The sequence below is a fragment of the Ptychodera flava genome, chromosome 1 (assembly GCF_041260155.1).
Source record: "Ptychodera flava strain L36383 chromosome 1, AS_Pfla_20210202, whole genome shotgun sequence".
NCBI classification, from domain to species: domain Eukaryota; kingdom Metazoa; phylum Hemichordata; class Enteropneusta; family Ptychoderidae; genus Ptychodera; species Ptychodera flava.
In genome coordinates, this window is record NC_091928.1 from 55,002,370 (window position 1) to 55,022,912 (window position 20,543).

The following is a 20,543-nucleotide window of genomic DNA, read 5'->3' on the forward strand; positions in this document are numbered from 1 at the left end:
AGCCTATAAGAATAGCTTCCATTACCATATATACATATGGCTATGGGAGCTAAAAAGGGGTTAGCAATTTCCCTACACTATCTAACCGCTGCTCCGTTTGGCTCCATTTTAAGAAATCAGAACCTTCAACATGGTCTGAAGATCTGTACCAAATATCAATGCAGTCTAATCAGCGGTTTTTGACTTTTTGTCGTTTACTGAAAATTTTCACTGTCCGACGTCAACTCAACTCATCACAATAACATAATGACCTTCAATCATTATGTTAAAAAGTGTCAATTTACAGACAATTTTACTCCATTGTACTTGAACATGGGAGGTTTTTTGTTCACATCTGGTTACACCATAGCAACTTTACCAGTATGTTGGCTATTAATCAGTGTGGAGTATACAATTACAGTATTTTCTTTCTAGTTTTCTCATAGATAATGGAAGTTGAGATCCATGTAGATGTTTCATGGCAATGTCTAGTAAATTACCTATGGGATACTGGCAGTTATATTTTGTAAGTGCATTGTATGTTTCTTAACCTCTCGTGTTGATGTAATCCAAAAATCTAGCAACATATTTGCAATTTCAAAAGAAGACAAAAGACAAAACACCTCATGAGCTTCTTAACACCTCAGGTAATCCTAGGCCTTGTCAAACTAGGGTGCATTCACTAGGATATATTCTATTATTGTGATTTATGACGAATAAACTAGCATTTAAATTTTGTGAAAGGTGAATTTTATGATTAACAAAAACACATAAATTCTGTGATAAAAGCTATAACATTAACGTGCACTGAAACAAATGGCAAATTGCCTTACAAGTATTTTGTGTGATCATTAAATGAACAAAATTTAGAACAACTTACGGTTGATGAAGAAAAGTTCAATTTCTTCAAACTTCACTGTGTCATATGTAGCCTTCAACCGCAGTGTTATTTCAACTTTGGCAGCAATCTCTCCCATTTCATCTGTTATCAGCAGTGGTTCCAGTGCTTTGGCAAGATTTCTAGATATACAAGTCTGCTTTACTCGGTAGAGATAATATAGTGTTAAAATCTTCAGCAAGATTCCCAAAGACTTTGTTGCCAAAGTATTTGGATCCAGACCAACTTTCTCCTTGCAGACTTTCTTTACTTCATTGCAGCTGTCTTCATCTGCCAGCATAGCTTGTACTCTGCGTTTCAGTCCTTGTTCACATTCTCCCCATGCAGCCTTCAACTCATTCTTCTTCCTTTCCTGTAACTGTCTAAGTTGTACAGAGACGGCTTTGGTTTGTTTTTCAAGTTCTCTGAGACGTTTTTGCAGCATCTCCTCATCCAAGGCTACTTTAACCGAGAAATCTGAAGTATGATCATAAAGATGGTGTAAATATTTATAACTCATAGTACAGTGATGATAGGTCGTTTAGTGTTAGTTTTTCCATTTTAATTTAAATTCTCATGAATGCACATTTGACTTTCTAAGTGTTTTAGCTTGTTTTCCTTTGCACTAATGAATAGAGGGGTATCATAAAAGAATTGTCAAGTGAACTTAAATATGGTACAGGACAGAGTAAAAGGATGAAATGGTTTTCTGTACAGTGTTTTAATATCAATAAGACATAGTATTTTGAATTACTAGAAATCTAGTCAGAATTCCAACTTTTTTTGACATTTGATGTTAGACACAAATAAATATTTACCTATTTCCTCCTGATCTTTACAGCCATCTTGATTTTCTTTCTGTACTGATCCTTGTAACACTGATGCAAATTTGGCAAAACTTTGAGTAATAGCTTCACAGTTTTGGAGATCCATTTTCAGAGCCTTTGCCTTCTTGAAAGATTCTGGCATCTGTTCTAAATGTTGTGTTATTTTACTTGATAGTTTATCCTCACCATTTCTAACAATGCAGTAATCAGCCCACAGATCTAAATATTTCATAACAAAGTGAGCCAGATGAGACTCTTCATCAACTGCAGTAGGCAAACCAAACGCCATTGCTTCCAAACCATAAAAACTGTAATCCCAATAGCATAGGGCAGGAAGGCAGAGATGAGACTGTTGAAGAGATGTAAGTAAGGACTTTGTTGAGTGCCCTGGCTGTATTGTTGGATATATGTATTTGCTTTTAGATGCCTTAGCTAAAGACTTCAGTTCATTCTTGCCAGCTTCTTTAGAAACTCCTTGTATTTTCCACTCAGGTTGCCTTCTGTAATGTGCTTTTTGAAGATTAGCGGCTGTACCAACTGAAGTTGCAATAGGCTTATACCTTTCTATTGCTTCTTGAGTATCCATCTGTCCACATGTAAGTATATGGTGTTGTGTTACCTCCACTTCCTTTGGATTTTTCACCCAGAAACACTTGTTTGGTCTCGGAAGAATCTCCTCATGTGGAATGTCTGACAAGTCTCTACCCTGAACTTCCGCCCTGTATGCATTCTTAAAATAATCATAGATATAGGGTCCAATTGAAAACAGAATGTCTGCCTCGCTTGCCATTTGCAGCATTTTTCCTGCAAATTCTGACATTCCGTACTCTTCAGCTTGCAGGCAGTTAGGTTCCGGACGGGCATGATTGATTAAAACTAACTTCGCACCTCTGAAATGTTTTTTCCGTATGTCAGCTGCTGCTTGTCCTGTCTTTGGAGCATAACCAACAACATACTGGATATTTTCCAAATCACCAAGGTCAGGATAGTGGATTTCATGACTCAACAGCCACTCTAATCTTGAGGGGTCGTCTTTTGGTCCAATTCCCTCCTTTCGTTGTGCTGGAATCAAGGTAACACCACAGCTCTCAGCATCTTTCTTCTGGGCATCACTGATTTTGACATCAAGTACAGTAGAGTAGGCTTTCAGATCTTCTCCTGCATTGGCCTTCCTTTCACAGAAATCCTGGACAAGAGTTATGTGAAATTCTGTCAGACCCAGCTCATCTTTATTCCAGGAATGTCCAACAAACAATACTGCAGGCTGAGAAGGTACTTGGAGAAGTTTGGCTTGTTTAAAGAGACTTTCATGTATTGCAGATGCAGCATTGTGTGTCTTTGCAGACAAACCAACCACATGTGTGATACCTTCTAACTTGGCAAGTCCTGGATAGTAATTGTTGTGATTGAGAAGCCAATGGATTGCAGGTGGATCTTCATCTGGCTTAGACCATTTTGGCCTTCTTGCTGGCATCAATGTAACTCCATGTCTTGCTGCATCTTCCCTCTGTTCTTCACTCAGTTCAACAAGGACAGTGCAGTAAACTGCTGACAGTTCAGACTTCTCCTTCAGTGTATGTTCACAGAAATCTGTGATTATTTTCCAAATAGCTGGGCAAGATGATTTGCTTTTCCATGATGTTACAATCAGTGCTGCAGATCCTTCCATTTTGTTTCTTGGTAAAATCCCTGATTGGATTGTGAGCTTCTTATCCTGGAAATAATTTGAAAATTCACTACTGCTTTACATTAGAACGGTATTGACTATCTCCATGTTCTCTATTAAAGTAATACTCGGACAATAAAGTTCAAAGTTCAAGGGAAAGATCCATGGAAAATATATTGACATCATTGCTTGTAGAGCTGACTATTCTGGAACAATGTTTTGATTTCATTTTAAAGCCATTTGTTGTCTACACCTTATTTTATACATCATCATAAACCACGCGTCTCTTTGCAGCAACAGCTTAGCGCTACCAGTTTACAGGCCGTGGTTGATTACGCAGATCTATCACTGGTTTCCGGCGCTGGATGAACGGAGCGATAGACAACGACGTGGCTGATCTTGGTGCTCACCACCGCACTACGCTCACTGTCGACGAAGAGCGCGCTATGTGTAAATGTGTAATGTTTTTGGACTCAACTGCTCTATCCACACAGGGAAAGGACAGGTTTCTTTGCGCAAGGACCAGCGGTGGCAAGTCTGTATGCTAACAGGCAGGCCGTCCCCATCGTGTTTCACGAGCTCTATATAAAAGGGTATCGCATAACTGCAGTAGCGGGCCTCATGCCTCGCTGTGCACACAGTTGCCGACCTAGGCGTAGAACAACACGTTGTGTTAAAACGTTAGTTAAAACTATCGATCATAAATTTCCTTTACTACAAATTATGTATAAATGTTTATGTATCGATCACTTCATTTAGGTTCACACTGACAGCATTCTTATCGTGCTATTGGTATAATCATGGAGGTTGAAACGTATGAATGGTAAAAATTTGGCCACTTTCTCTAGAGTTAGTGCATCTGCTCTGACATAACGGTACACTAGGCTCCCGATCGTCTCTACAGCCGAAATCACAATCCTCGGCAAATTGCACAGTTGTTCAAGTCTGATTATGTTTCACTAATTCATCATAAAAAGTTAGGCTAATAACGGAATCAAATCAAGAGGTTTTGTTTGCTCCATGGGTTTGCAGTTCAGCAGGGTGCATACACGTATACGGTACGCATACGGGGACGATGTTGAAGTGAAGCCGGGCCGGGTTCATTGCAGGCCGTGGTCCCTTGTGCTCATACCGAAGCCATTGTATTCACGCAGTGTCACCGCACCCCTTGATCATGACAGAAAAAGTGTCAAAATTTTGAAAGCTGTCGGATCTAATGCTATATATACGGAACAGAACCAGAGAATCTCAGAGCCTGCAAAGTTTGATCGTGTACACACAGACAAAGGACCTGATCTGTGGTGTACGACCCGACATGACTTTGTAAAACAGATTTGTGATTGGCTAATTCTGATATGTTCTCATGAATAATTAATTAACCCCTATTCATACTTCCGCGGTTTCCCGACGTAATCTGCCAGAGCTTGATTTTTGCTTAGGTCAGCAGAACGGAAATTATGCTCTGGCTCGCGAGAATGTATTTTATGGTAAACAATTGTAAACCATCTCACATTTCAGCCCTGAGCACTGTTGTACACAGGGCTCAACGTATTGCATAGCTTTGTCTAAGGAGGAACTTTTACACACCTAACTTTGCTAATGTAAAACACTTTACAGAAAAGCCAACACTTTAAAAAAAGTCACTGAAACTTGTCAATACTCTGGGCCACATTGAGTGAGTGTCAATCTACTCTATTCATTGATGAATAGAGTAGATAAGGTGAATTACCTGACTGGTAAATGTCATCAATAATGAGACCTACGCAAACCTTATTTCATCTCAAGACAGTCAATATTTGTAGCATTTGTTTTAGAATATACCGGTACTCCTCCATTATAGTCATCAACATATTGTCTGAAACTACTTGTCTGATAGGATTGAAATTTGACTTTGCTAGAGATGGATGCCCTGGGTCAGCCCGATTCAGGTTACTTCGGACTTAATTTTTTTTGGATAATTTCACAAATTATACTGCTTTAAAAAATATTTCTACTCTGAAATTGCTTATCTTATATTACCAAACTGGTTCATAAAAATAGTAGTGCAGATGATTTAAGTGCACATGATGATCAAATATGCCTGCACTTGTAGACAAAAACATTAATTTTTTAAATTCTATTTTTCACTGATTATTTTAATTTATGACTGAAATTACTAAAATTACTGATAAATTCAAATGCTTGGCCTTCAAGGAATATTCTGTGAATTATTGAAGACCAGATAGCAACAGCCAATTTTCATTGTTGTTTTTCCAGAGACATCACTCAAAATGTTTTGGTCGCCATAACTTCAATATGGTTCTCATGTCAACAGTTAATGGCAGACAGTGAACAGGTCATGAACCATGGCATTGACTGAAACCTGCACTTAGGACTTTGTGCTCACTTCATGTGGTCTACAAATCAACCATTAAATTTGACATAATTGTAATAGGCCTATACAAACTGCATAGACTTGTACCATTTAAATGTGTGGTTTAAACAGAAATTCAGAAATCTTTCAACATGGGGACTGTGCTATTTGAAGTCTTACCAGTAGATCGTACTATGCTGATCATGGAATGTGTAGAATCGCATTTAGAAATTAGAAATAATTAAATCTAGCTTGCCACCTAAGCTTTGCCAAAACATAGGGCCAATGTCCCTGAAGCTACTGAAGATGGTACAGAGGACGTACATAGCATAATACCAGATATAGTGAGAGCAGAGGTCCTTTGGCAATACTATGACAGAGCCCCATGACCTGTGAGTGCAAGTGCGCCGTAACTAGAGGTATTTGCATGAGTGCTGCTGTGTATTCGGTAGCAGTTTGCTCGTGAAAGGACAGCCGAACACACCGCAGCACGAGTGCAAATATCGCTAGTACGACGCGCTTGCACTCACACTGCACACAGGCCATGGGGTTCTGTTATTATTACATATGTTCTTATATATAATCCCATGGTATTTTTAGCTCCCATATATGCATATTATGTATATATGCAAATGGGAGGTATTCGTATAAGGTGGAAAAATGTCGTCTGTATGTATGTATGTACGTATGTATGTATGTATGTCCGTCCACATCAAAAACTCCTAAACCGTAGCACCTACTGTCTTAGTATTTGGTGTACAGGTGCACCTAGGGGTGGATATGTGAATTTGTTCAAATGAACATGTCAGTGCCAAAAATATGCAAATGAAGGGGAAAAAGAAAAATCCTGCAAATGGCTAAAACTCAGTAAGCATTGGTCAGATTTAGTTGAAACTTGGTATGCAGATTTCTTTAGGTATTCTAAATTATATGTGCAAAAATTGGGATGAAATGTTCATGTTTGTATTTTTAGGGTATTTTTTCCGTTTTTAGTCAAAAAATCTTGTTCTCTGAAATCGCTCATCTGATTGCTATGAAACTTAAAATTCATGTTCCTCAGGATGGCCTCAGTCATGCTTGTACAAATTGTATTGATATTGTCATATTTGTAATTTTGGGGCAATTTTCCAAATTTTTGATAAAAAAAAATTTTATCCAAAAACTGCTGATTTGATAGCTTTGATATTTGGTATACAGGTATCTAAGATTAATCTCAATATAATGTATTGAAGGTATGTTGAAACTGGCAATTTTTTTTTATTTTGGGGGCAATGTTTGCCTTTTTGGGTCAAAAAATTTTTCTCCTAAAACTTCTGATCTGGTAGCTTTGATATCTAGTGTACAGGTTCCAAGGGTTTATGTTAATTAGATATATTCAAAATTAGGATGAAATCTGCAATTTTGTATTTTGGGGGGCAATTTTTCTCATTTTTGGTCAAAAAATTTGTTTCTCAAAATTTACCAGTCTGATTGCTTTGATATTTAGTGAACCGGTTCTTAGGATTGTTGTTAATAAGATATATTGAAATTAAGTTGAAATCCAGGAGATACTTTCATTCATAAATCCCATCAAGCTGAATTTGGATACATCAAATGGTATCTCCACCAACCAAACGTACGGATTCGGTCGCGTGAATGTGTCAACCATTGTCTCGGGCTGTACTGATGCCAAGGCAAGTCGCCAGTCGGCTATTGGTGGACATAACTTTCATTGTGCTAGCGAGGGATAGCCAAGTATTCAGAGTTATCTAGAATATTTACAAATGGATTTATGAAGTAAATGCAACAACACGATAGAAACAGTAATTCTCATTCTCAGAGATTCCGTGGCTTTTCAAAATATCACTTAAGTTTACAATTGTGGCGAGCGCGAATGATTCCATTCGGTGACACTCAGAGACTGAGTGTACCTCAGTGCATGTTTATGCTCACAACGCTGCTGTCACCGGTTCCTGCCATGCCGGTGTCAACTCATTAATCCCAATCTCAATCGTCAATGTTTTAGTCTTAAGGGCTTTGATGTTTGCAGTAACATATATATCACCCGTGGCATCCTAATTTTGCTTGACCGAATCTCTGTTTTGAGCGTTGTCTGAGTCAACTTTCGAAATGCACAGCTAGCTCAACAGCTGATGTCTTCGCTACAGCCTCACGCCGCGCTACAGGTTTGATTCTGAGCAAGAATTTACGGAATTTTTTGTATGATGAAGGAAATTTATCATGTTTAGTCGAATGACTTTATGCTTATGCCTCCTATGTCGCTTTCCCGAAGATTATACAGTACTCATTCATTCAGTTGAACTTCCGTTGAGGTGTAGATTTCAGGTTTATCAGCAACTGGGATCGCCAGGTACTAGGTACGACGTCCACATTGAGCGTTACAACGCAACTCAACTGGCGCTGCGACGTAAGCTAAGCGATCGGCGGTATCTCCATACGATTCTCGGGAACAGCTACCGGTATACTGGTAGTTTAAGCGACTCAAAATTTCGCTGGACATGCCTTTTATGTTTCCACGTGTGGATATATCGGGTCACCTTTTTGTACAAATAGCGTCAATGACACTGTAGCTCCCATCCTGGACAATTTACCGGTAGTATTTGTTCTGGTCAGATATTCGAACATGTGTGAAAGGGATAAAGTGCATGAAGTGAAAATACTTACATGTAATGTACTGGAGACAGTGAAATATGTTTAATGTATTTATTCAGAATATAAAATGGAAAAAATACATATGGAATACTGTGATACAACCATTAACACAACAAGTCATTGACAATGACATAGTCCCCACTTGTAATAGGAGTATTAGTCTTGATGGGGCAGGGAAATGTGGTCATTAAGAAGTATCACTGGAGTGTATATGTTGAGATCTATGGGCACATAGGTCTATATCGTTGATCCCAATTTGAAACACATGAGGCATGTCTAAGTTATGGTTCTAAATCGGAAAAAAAGATCAGGCCTCTAGCAGAATTGGCCAGCCAAGAAATACATATGCGCATAATAAATGAGGTACAAGATGTGACATCTTAAGGTCTAATATCCTATCGAAATTGGAGGGTATAGAACTTGTGGTTACTGAGATATGCATATATATGTATAATCAAGGTCAAAGGTCATTGAGATCACATGACATTTTGAAAAAAATTATATTGCTAATTAATCCCTATATACCAAAAATTAGACCTCTACCGGTAGCTCTATTGGCTTGCTCAAAATTAGATATAAACATAATTAATTAGGTACAATATGTGGCGTCATAAGGTGTCCCATCATACCATATATGAAGGGTGGTAGCACTTGTGGTTACTGAGTTATGGACAAATATGTATATTTGAGGTCAAAGGTCATCAAGGTCACATGACATTTTGTCAAAATATCTGAGATATCTGCGTGAACGGATGGACTCATGGATGGACGAACAGACGGACATGACCCAATCTATAAGCCCACTGGACTTCATCCATGGGGACTAAAAATTGTGTCACTGCATCCTTTTCGCAATATGAATACGATGAGAAACTAAATTTTTATTTTTCATGGCCTGATACATGGGAGTCTATGGAGATCTGCCTTATACATGGGAATCTATGGATGTGTAAACTAAAAATATGCAAATTTCACCACGATTTGCCCAAATTTGGGAAAGGTCACTCCTATGCACTTCCATACCAAGTTTCAAATCAATCGGACTTGTGGTTTCAGAGAAGAAGATTTTTTGACCAAAAATGGAAGAAAATTACAAAAAATTCATGAAAAATAGCAAGTCCAAGATACTGACCCAAGATGTGCACAATCATTTCAGGTGAGCCCAAAGTACTTACATGCTAATTTTTCATGTAATCTGCTCAGTGGGTATTGAGTTTTTTTCAATATTGACTGTTTTTACATTTTTTCACTTAATTTGCATATTTTTGGCAATGACAACTTCATTTGAACAAAATCTCATCTACAGCCCATCATTCATGTACACACCAAATATCAAGATGAAATGTGCAGCGGTTTTGGAGTTTTTGATGTTGACGGACAGACATACAGACATACAGACACACAGACATGCAGACATACAGACATACATACATACAGACAGTTCCCTAGCCTATAAGAATAGCTTCCATTGTCATACATACATATGGCTATGGGAGCTAAAAATGTCATGATAGCACGACATCAATCACGACAAATCGGTCTATTCACGTCAAGACCCGCATGTATGAACGGTACCAGGCAAGAAAAAAGTTCCGGTTGATGACGTACAACAGGGGTAATTCGAATTTCTTATCCATCCTGTTCTACCGGTACGTCACACAGGTGGGAATTTGGGCCAGTTCATGTGATTATATCTTTAATTTGCATCATTTATCGAGAGAATCGACGATTAGTCGTGTGTACCACTTGTCTGTCAAAGCTTCAGGGCGACCTTGCGGAGTTATATAACATTGACATCACTGTAATGAGGCATCGAATCAGCTTTCACTTTTCATTGGTCAACGCCACCTCACCCTCTATTTTGATTGGCTAAACTATTGTTTACTTGTTTATCAAGGATGACGTAAGAGGAATGTCGGGGCTCGACCTCTGCTTGCGATTGCTCACACAATGTAGAAACATACCATAGATAGCCAAAAGAAGAGAACTTTGAACATGGAATGCTTTTGATTTTTTCACATTTTGAGCTCGAAATTCTTCAAAATGATCGATACAAATAACAGTTTGAAGACTTTTACTGGAAATTTAAGATTAAGATATGGCAAATGTAACTTGTCAAACAATCAAATTTCAGTGTTCACTGTGGCACACAAGAGCTAACTGTTATCATTAGCGTGTAGGACACACAAGCACAGAATCATAAACTGTATGCAAAAGTGACTTTCTATTGTAAACAGGGAATGTCCGGTGAGAAAACTACTGGCAAAAATGTCTCTGAAAATTATAACTGTTTAATTGGCTCCGATGCGCCCTCACTTACGTGTGTTTCGATGTATGATGGCCGCCGTGCCGTGGTACAGCAACCACGGTGCATCCATGGAGCTAGAAACGGACGTCGCCCTTGCTTGGCTGACAAACAAACTGCTCTTCCGAATACTAAAAATCATCCTCACACTATAATAAGTACATGCAATTTTCTTTGTCATAGTTTTTAATCGGTAATGTCATGCATTTTACTATAACTAACATCGAACCAAAGTGAAATGAAATCTTGTAGACGACATTTTTTGTGTTTACAAACAAAAATAGTTTCGGGTCAAAATTGGTAAATACTCATTAACATAAAGGAATGGCATAATGTTTTTGGTATTGCACTGCAGTGCAAATACCGGTAGTACGCATGCGCTTCGATGCAAGTAAACTGTGGTACATATGTAATAAAGTACATTCTTATGGCAAAAGAAGTTTAAGTATGGCTCACACTTACAGAGCCCCCACAGAGACACTCATCAATAGCCAGCATAGAAAACTGCCATCTATGCCTTTAAAAATGGCAAAAATTGCCCGAAAAATACAAAATTGCAGATTTCATCATTATTTCAATGCATCATAAATAAGATAACCCCTACAAACCTGTGTACAAAATGTCTCAGCTATCAGATGAGCAGTTTTAGAGAGACAAATTTTTTTACCAAAAATGGCAAAAATTGTCCCACAAATACAAAATTGCACATTTCATCATAGTTTTGATACATCAACTTTAGTTCATCTCTTGGAACCTGTACACCAAATATCAAAGCTATCAGACTAGTACTTTTTTAGAAACAAATTTTTGACCAAAAATTGCCCCCAAAATACAAAATTGTAGATTCCATCATATGTTGAACATATAACATTTTGATCATCCCTATGAACCTCTATACCAAATATTATATTATAGCTTTGTCAATACCAGTGATTTTTGTGATGTCATATCCACACATTATTACTGATAATGTATTCCATTATTCAGCATTGCGGCCCCACAGCGAGCATAACAATCCAATTTTTTTTTTAAATGAAAAAAGGACTGTGTATTTAAAAGGAGGGAAAGTATCGGATAAGCCATGTAATACACAAAACTATAAATCTTGATAATGGTGCACAATATTGATAATAATGTCTTACTGTGCGATTTATCACATTTTTTGAGTCCTCCCGCATGCACTTGTCGTCTGCTCTGTTCTGGCTCGCGCTCAGCATGCAGTCCCCGTCTGATACGCTGGTTGTACTACTACGTTTGTTTACAACATGGTTCGCTTCGTTGCTGTATGAGTGAAACAGAACTCAGTACGCTTGCAAACTCCCTGATGATACTGGGTTTGACACATGGCATATTATGTACCGGTATGTCAGTGGCCATGTAAATGATGTAACATGAAAGGCTACTCGAAACAGCCGTAAACGGGCCAACAACGGCAGCTTGCTGTCACTAACCTTGACCGGAATTGTCTACGGAAATTACTAGCAGTCATTCAAAGTCTTGGTCCAAGGTCAGCTACTGCCAACAATCATGACGACAGTGGACTTCCCTGCTGATCTGACATCTCGGCCACCTAATTCTGATGCACTGGCTAATCAGAGACAACTTTCATTGGGTAGGGATGCAATTCCTTTTCATTTCCTTCGAAAATACATTGTTTATTAATTCCAAATTGAACCATGAAAGTGCTGCTCATTTTTTGTGTTGAATGTGCATGTTCAGTGCAGTGCAGTGTGGAGTACATGTTAATGTATACCGGTACAGTATACAGAGTCAGGGCCGATCATCCCAGACGACGCTCACTGGCTTCAAACTCAGTTTAAATTTTCTTTTTTAATCATTTTCTACGACTACAAATTCACTGGCATTGCCAAAACTATAAAATAATAGCAATAATACATCCCCTCCCGGCTCCATATGCCGAAATAAAATATTGTACTTGGCTTCGCCTCGTACATTATGTCGTGCAAAGTTTGCTTGTGTCCATTATGGGCTGGGAGGGGGTTCATTATTGCTTAATCAAAGCTGTCAGACAGTGGTTTTGGTGAAATAAGTTTTTGACCAAAAATGACAAAACTTGCCTTAAAAATACAAATTTGCATATTTCTACACAATTTCTACCAATGTTAAAATAGGTCATCCCTAGCAATCGGTATACCAAATATCAAAGCTGTATGACATGCAGTTTTGAAGTCGGAGATTTTAAAGATTTTTGACCAATAATGGCAATAATTGCCTTAAAATACAAACTTGCATATTTCCTCACACTCTGAACAAATCTAAGTAAGGTCATCCGTAGGGACCTGTATACCAAATATCAAAGCTGTCTGACCAGCATCAACATAGCAAATATCAGGTCTGTAAGTACTGGGGTTCTCCAGATATTTGAGTGGACGGACATTCTCACAAACAGATATACATACATACATACTGTAAATTCATACATACATACATACAGAGTGATGACGTTTGCCAGACCGATACCAATCCCAATAGCTTCTATAGACTATAGTAGCTAAAAATCCATGGAAAAATATTTTGTCTATTACGGCCAGTACTGGAATGATATGTTATTGATTCATCCTCATCTGAATTTTCACCAAAATTTATCTTGGTAAGATGTTTTTTATCAGTCAAGTTGGATTTGTTGCTGCTTGTGATATACATGGATCACACAATCCTGCATAAAGTTGTAAAATAACTTAAAGAAATGATGTGCTAGTCACAATCAGTTCAAGAAATTTATACTTAGAACAAGACTGTACATTTGTCAGTATGCTGAAACTCAAACATATGCTGTGTTCTGTTCAAATTTGGAATGTTACTGATACTATTTTTCCAAGCTATACTGTAGAAAATAAAAGTAGCATAATTTGAGACTGAGTACAATTTATTTCAGATGAGAGATTTCTTTCTTCATATTCACCCCTCAAGAAAATTTTGCGGATAATGCCTTCCAGAGTGAAAGGGGAAGATCACATGCTTATGAATTCAGCTATAATGGATACAATCATAGGAGGACAGGAGGTTAATGAATACAAGTTTGACTAAGTCCCCATTCACACTTCTACTTCCCTCTTCTGTTCTTCTATTTTCAGGAAGGTCATTTTAGGTCACACTGACTTTTGTAGTGAAGGCTTTCCATTACTCTGAGATAAAATTTGCTGAAAATTCAAGGCATATTGGCCTTCATATTTACATTTTGATCATATTCTTTAAAAAATAATAAAAATCGTCATGATTGGAAGTTACATTAATGTGAGGGTAAAACCCGACTGTATTTGCCCTTTAAAATTTGAGTAGCTCTTGACTATCAGAATTATTTTCACAAATTAACATAATTAATCTTAGTGGCACAAATTCTGAAATGGCAAGAAAAGAGTGTAACATACCCAAGTCTCTGAATGTCACCACACTTGGTCCTTCGAATGACACATGACAAGTAATTTGAAATTAGTAATTCACAAGGAAGTGAAAGTGGTCACAGATGTTTGATGTACCTGTGTCAACACAACAAGCCATTATGTAGCTCACGTAGTTTGGCATTGAAAGAGTGCATTACCTGGAAACCCAATGACGTACTGAGGGCAAAGTTCATTTGTGACTCACTAGAGGGCGCTTTCATGAATTGTTACATGTAAGCATATTTATTGAATGATTATGGAATTTTATTTGGAGAGGAAAATGAGAACGTATAAAAGGGGGCAGTTTCACTCAAAGATATGATGACTGACAGTTGTCGACATTGAAGAAAAAATTAATGTACTCAAATTAAAGTAGCTTATAAAATTATTTGAGAAAAATCCAGATAAAGGGACCCCTAAATGGGCCAGCTTATCAAAGTATTTCATAGCAAATTTTGACAATAAACTGAACAGTGATCATCACTATCTCCATCTCAATTTCAAAGTCACCAACAACAAAATCCCAATGGTGTATGGGAACATATTGAATACCTGGAAGTCACTTAGACTTACGCGAGTGATTTTACCAACATCAGAACAGAATCTTCTTAGTGAAGTTCTGTGGTACAATGACAATACCCCCGGTATTAAGAATGAAGGAAGTGTCCTCTTTTATGAAAAATGGTCAAAGAGTAGAATTTTAAGGCTTAAAGACATCTGGAATGATAACAGAAATGACTGACTTCAACAATAGGAAATAATTGCAAAAATTTTCGGAGGTACAAATAGACATGTGCAAGAGGAAATTAAGACAGAGTATGAAACACTCCTCAATGCTATACCAGATTCCTGGAAACAAATCATTACTTCAAACATCCAAAATGAAGAAAACTATGATGTTTTGGACTTAGAGAATTATGGTCTGACAAAGAGGGATGTCAAAACCAAATTGGAATTAGTTGATTAGAAATGGTATGCAGTCAAAGGTCAAATTGGTCAAAAATGGGCTGAGAATCTTAGTCTCACTGACAGTTACAAACTCGAAGCTACTTTATTCAGTCGTCTTTACTCAACAGTTTGGTCAAAACTTTCAGTTCAAGTGACGGTAAATGCCATATTTGTGGTCAAGAAGAAACACTAGATGAAATATCATTATTTCCACTACTGAAAGCAAATGAAAATATAATTTCCAAAAGGACGAAATCATTTATTTCTTGGCATCGTGACTTAAAAACTTGTTGTGATGTTTCCCTCTCTAAAGGTGATCAAAGGCAAGTAAATGTAACTTTTGATAATTTTTTTAACTATTTTTGTTCCGTGCATAAATAACAAATTCTTGTTCTACTCCACAATACTGGTTATAAATGCCCATTATTCAGTTTGTCAACAAAGCATGTAAAGTGCAAGGTATTATTGTTTACATTTGATTTTCAGTCCGGACTAAAATACACTTGTCAACAATAACTAGCAATTTATGTACAGACTGAATTGACCACCTGTGTTTTCAGAAGTAGAAAACGAAACTGTAGTTGACATTGGAAACAAACATAGTGAAAAAAATCATTAGAAGTTACAGCAGCTGTCCCTCAGATCCTTAGTTCCAAAACAAATGGGTAGCACGTACACTACCTAAATGATTCACATCATTGCATCAGTGGACTTTAATTATGCTCAAGTATACCCTAAATCCTAAAATGCTGAAAAGAACAAACACTGAAACAGTATAACTTTTATCACAGTGGATGAGGTGAAAAATAGAATTATCAAAACTAATGAAAAGAAGAGAAGATCCCATCACGTGTTTCACTTTTGTCAAGGACCAGGAGCAAATCTCTTTTTTCCTTTGCAGAAATGTTATTCTTTTGTTTGCATCACCTTGTTGAAAGCATTTCACATTCACAATACCATTTTAATGTGTTTATTTGATATGCAATGTAGTCTGCTCTTCACAGGAAAACAGTCATATACCGGTACATATGTACAATTCCTAAGGTCTGAAGGTTGTGCTCTGCCAATAATGTAGGTATCATGGCAACAGTTTTGAGTTGCCACTCTTTACTTGATGTTATATTTGTTGATGTCAATGAACAGTGTTAACGAAGTAATCATTCTTGAAATATCATACTAACCTGTATGGATTTGGTGTCTGTTCATCATGAGGGTATTGGTGCACATGTACAGATTGGCTGTACATAGTAATTGTGTAATATGACTCCATTGTACACCAAGTCATCAATGTTTGGAGTGGGAATCTGATCAGATCCATGGAAACTCACATTATGTACTTTTTTACAACTGATGTCGATCTGCAACAAGATCAAGAACGGTTGAGATCAGTGTTTGTGTGTAACTGTTTCAGCATTTGTGTTATTTAGATTCCAATCTTTTTGACGGGTTTTAATGTGTTACAAATTGTAATGCCAAACAGTACTATCAAAACTTACTTGAAACTGTGTAATCCTTATCAAGGTGAATGGCCTTACTGGTAACACACATTCAAACCTTGGAGAAAAGTCTGTTTCAGTCACAAACTCTATATAAATCATAAAGTTGCTCAGATCCTGAATAATTTCTTTGCATAAGAAAATAATTGTTTATGAACTTGCCGAACTCTGTTGTTTTCCTATTTTCGTGGACATCAAAGATATAATGCATTTACCTGTTTCCTTGGGTCAGGTCAGAGAAAGCAAGCTTTTTGTTTTGGTTTCATTTAGCATGTCGATGGAATAAAGTGATCAAGGTGTCTTTCCTACAGTGGTTGCATTACAATTCTGTGCTTTCACATAATAGCTTGATCAACAGTCATTTGACATGTCAATTGCAGGAACCTTACATGTACCGGTACTTACCAAGTCAGTCATCTGCTAAAATCAAGATGATATGTTGTTGGCTTGATGAATGATTCCCAGAATGCACTGCTCAATATCAAAGATGTGGTGAACCATTTTGTTGTCTCTTATCTCCATAGTGTCTCTGTACTGTTCTGTAATTGTCAAAACGTGAAAAATCTTAGTACTAAATCATTTCCTCTGTGCAAAACTTGAAAGGAATAATTATATTATCAGTTCAAAATATGGAATGTAGACATAACTAGATGTCAAAGATACATTGGATTAATTTATTATAAATGGGATAATAACCTAGCTATCTCAGGTGATGTTTGCTGTGAAATCTTGGTATTGGTAGCAATGACATTGTAAATTGTGAATACAACTCCAGAAGCTCTGTCATGTATCTGATAAAATTTACTGGTACCGGTACATGCAGTAAAATGAGTAGACAATTAAGACATAGGATGGGAAAAAGGTTTGTTTCTGTCTTGCTTTTTGAGATACATTGCCTGCATACAGCGAGTTTTTCCATTCCTACCATTTCTACATCAGACGATGTATGCTCTGATTCACTTAAACTTCTTGACTTCCTGGTCACATGACGAGACTATACATGATTGCCAGGGCTGTGTTCTACCTCCATTTAGTACATTAAGGATAAAGTGTTCACCACCTTCACTGTTGTTTGCAGTGTGTCTAACTGTATTCAATTCCTTTCCCTTTCTTTGATCCCACATCTTGGCGAAAGTGACAGAGTGTTTGTGTATATTAACCTTCCTCTCATGCCCCTAATGACCAAGATTCACCCAGACCTGAAAAAAAAAGCTGGAATCACTGACCAAATGCCACATCCTCTCTCCCAACCTTAGGGAGCGTTCAGTTATAGCCAGGAGTGGGCTACCAAAATATAACTGTTCGTACTGCAAGATTTGTAAAACGTGCAAACCAAGGTTGCTTTTTCTTCGTTTTTTGATTTCGATTTTTTGGAACTAGGTGTTGGTGTAAATTTTTTCCAAAGAACAATCAGAGACTTTTTGAGTAATAGCTTCAAAGGAATAAAAGAATAAACGCTTTGCTAGACTAGCCCTGTGATGATATCGATCACACTTGCACAAAGTCATAGCTCATTGGCCATGTGTGTGTGTGCTTCTGAACCACAGCGTTTCATCGGCTCACCCGCCTTGTGAGTGTGATTGCAGTAAATAGTTCCAGTAACAGTTGCCCTGCGTACAGGTCTGTGTGTTCGTGGCATTTATACGGCCTCCACCACAGGGGGACGTATAACGCCAGGAACACACAGGTCTGTACACAGGGCTACAGTAATAGTCACTCTGGGGTAAGCCCTAATTCACGTGCTGCATCCCGCGTGCCACGAGCCACGATCCGCGTGCCGCAATCCAAAGTTCACAATGCACAATTAGCACGTTAAGCTAGAAATTATGTGCATTTTCACTCTAATTCACTTTATCGATTCATTTTCACTGTTAAATCACATTTAATAGACGCCTTGTATGTGCATGAAGTGGTGACCTGCGATATGTGTGTTCACGAATTCAACATGTGCTGGCCGGTAAGGGACTGGAAAAAAAATTATACGGAAGGAGGGCGAATTTTTCAAAATGATGCTGAGAAAAGTGACCCTCTCCAATTATTATGCCATCCCTGTACGTGCTATATAGTCAACATCAATAATATTTTATTTGACAAATATTTACTAATTCATAATGTGATGCCTAATCCCACCAAATATGAAGGCTGTTGCACAAATGTACTGGCAAATACGTTAACTTCATGTCAAAGGTCATCCTGGTTACTTGATATTTTTGCTGTACACTTTCCTCCCATGATGGCCGTCCAGCAAAAATCAGACCTATAGCAATATTGGCTAGGTCAAATGAAATGTCATCCTGGTCGCTATATATTTAAGCTGAAATCTTTAATTAACACTATCATCTCCGTTCACTAAACTTCAGACCTCCACCTCTGTTGGCTAGCCTATAATTTATAGATGTGCATAATTAGTGCAAAAAGTACTGGTCTGATAGCTTTGAAATTTGGTGTACAGGTTTCTACAGACTAGCTAGGTAATATATATTGAATTTCTGATGAAATCTGTAATTTTGTATTTTGGGGGCAATTTTTGCCATTTTTGGTCAAAACATGTGTATTTCCAAAACTAATCTGATAGCTTTGAAATTTGGTATACAGGTTTCTATAGATGAACTAAATGATATTTATTGAAATAATGATGAAATCTGCAATTTTGAATTTTTGGGGCATTTTTCCCATTTTTGGTCAAAAAATGTGTTTCTCAAAAAGTACTAGTCGAACAGCTTTGAAATTTGGAATACAGATTTCTACGGGGGGGGGGGGGGGGGGGGGGGGGGGGGGGGGTTGCAGGTCAAAGGTAAAAATTCTCAAAAATAATATTGTAAAACTCTTCTTGATATTATCATGGCTTAAGACCTAGATATTTGAAATATAGCAACCTTACCATATGTTCTACAAAAATAATAAACAGAATTTTGATAGATCAATTTTTAATGTTACCATTTCACGGGAAGTGTGATTTTGAAAAATACTGGCCCTCCTTCCCTCGATCCCTATAATTTCTCTCGAGTCCCTTTCTGCATATGCCCCTTGATGTAGAATTCGTAAACACACAGTCCCTATAGTCACCAGTTCATGCATTTAGAAGGCGGCGTTGAAACCCGAATGTTGATTTATCCATGAAAATGAATCAATGAATTAAATTGGAGTGAAAATGCACCTATTTCCTAGCTTAACATGCTAATCGTGCATGTTAAGCTTTGGCTTAAGCTTTGGCTCGCGGCTAGCTGCAGTACAGTACCGTAGCTCGAGGTTTGCCTGGGTATTTGGGTCGGACGGCAATACCCAGGCAAAACCTCGAGCTACTGTACTGCAGCTAGCTCGCGGTACGTGAGTTAGGCTTACCCGTAACTCTGTAACAGCTAGTAACTTATACTTACCAGTAAGGATGTGCATCACAGGCGTGCTGTTTTCTGGGTAGTTTCTATAAGTGTAGTTTATTCTACGTTTCGACGTTCTCTTCCGTAGGCTACGGAAGAGAACGTCGAAATGTAGAATAAACTACACTTATAGAAACTACCCAGAAAACAGCACGCCTGTGATGTGCATGCAGCAATAACAGTACGTTCACTTGTGTGTAAGGTGATGATTGCAATTTGCAGTGAACGTCAACCTGCCGAGAGTTTACATAATCATTATTATGGTAGACATAGTGGAACTTCCGTTTTAGGGTCAAAACTGTTGACCCATAGGTCACAGGTCACTTATTTCGCGCCCTTGAAAAGGGTCCGCTGACCTCCCTCCGAGCTCAGACATTATCTCCGTCCTGTGGCGGAGCAGGTCAAAATTTTGCATAGTTCATTGCGCATGCTAGGTAGACATTAGCAATATGACGATCTACGTAAGACGCAGTCTTGGCAATATGACAAGCCAATTAAAACTGCGTGGGGACTCTTGTACTAACACAAAGAAATGTTATTCACTGTCCAATCTGCCCGGCCTACGATTTCCGGCCAAACAGGCTACAAAAAGTCAGAAGCCATCTCGTCGCCAGTCATTGGCAACACCCGATAGAGGACGCTACGGACTAAGATAGATTTGA

General features: G+C 37.9%; 1 protein-coding gene across 3 annotated transcripts in view; it reads right to left on the minus strand.

The window, feature by feature from the left end:
• Positions 1-20,166, minus strand: part of LOC139141248 (titin homolog) — a 172,942-nt gene extending 152,776 nt beyond the window's left edge. Inside the window, exons 1-6 of one of the 3 annotated variants that reach the window (XM_070710876.1) lie at positions 19,882-20,166; positions 17,665-17,703; positions 16,910-17,043; positions 16,190-16,366; positions 1,675-3,397; positions 860-1,333 (exon numbers count right to left, since the gene is read on the minus strand). In XM_070710876.1, the coding sequence (XP_070566977.1) occupies positions 860-1,333; positions 1,675-3,352 (2,152 nt within the window). In that variant the 5' untranslated portion in view covers positions 3,353-3,397; positions 16,190-16,366; positions 16,910-17,043; positions 17,665-17,703; positions 19,882-20,166. Of the gene's footprint in view, positions 1-859; positions 1,334-1,674; positions 3,398-14,048; positions 14,195-16,189; positions 16,367-16,909; positions 17,044-17,664; positions 17,704-19,881 lie in introns of those variants that run through there. The other 2 variants (XM_070710883.1, XM_070710888.1) reach the window with 2 other exon arrangements.
• Positions 20,167-20,543: the final 377 nt, after the last annotated feature.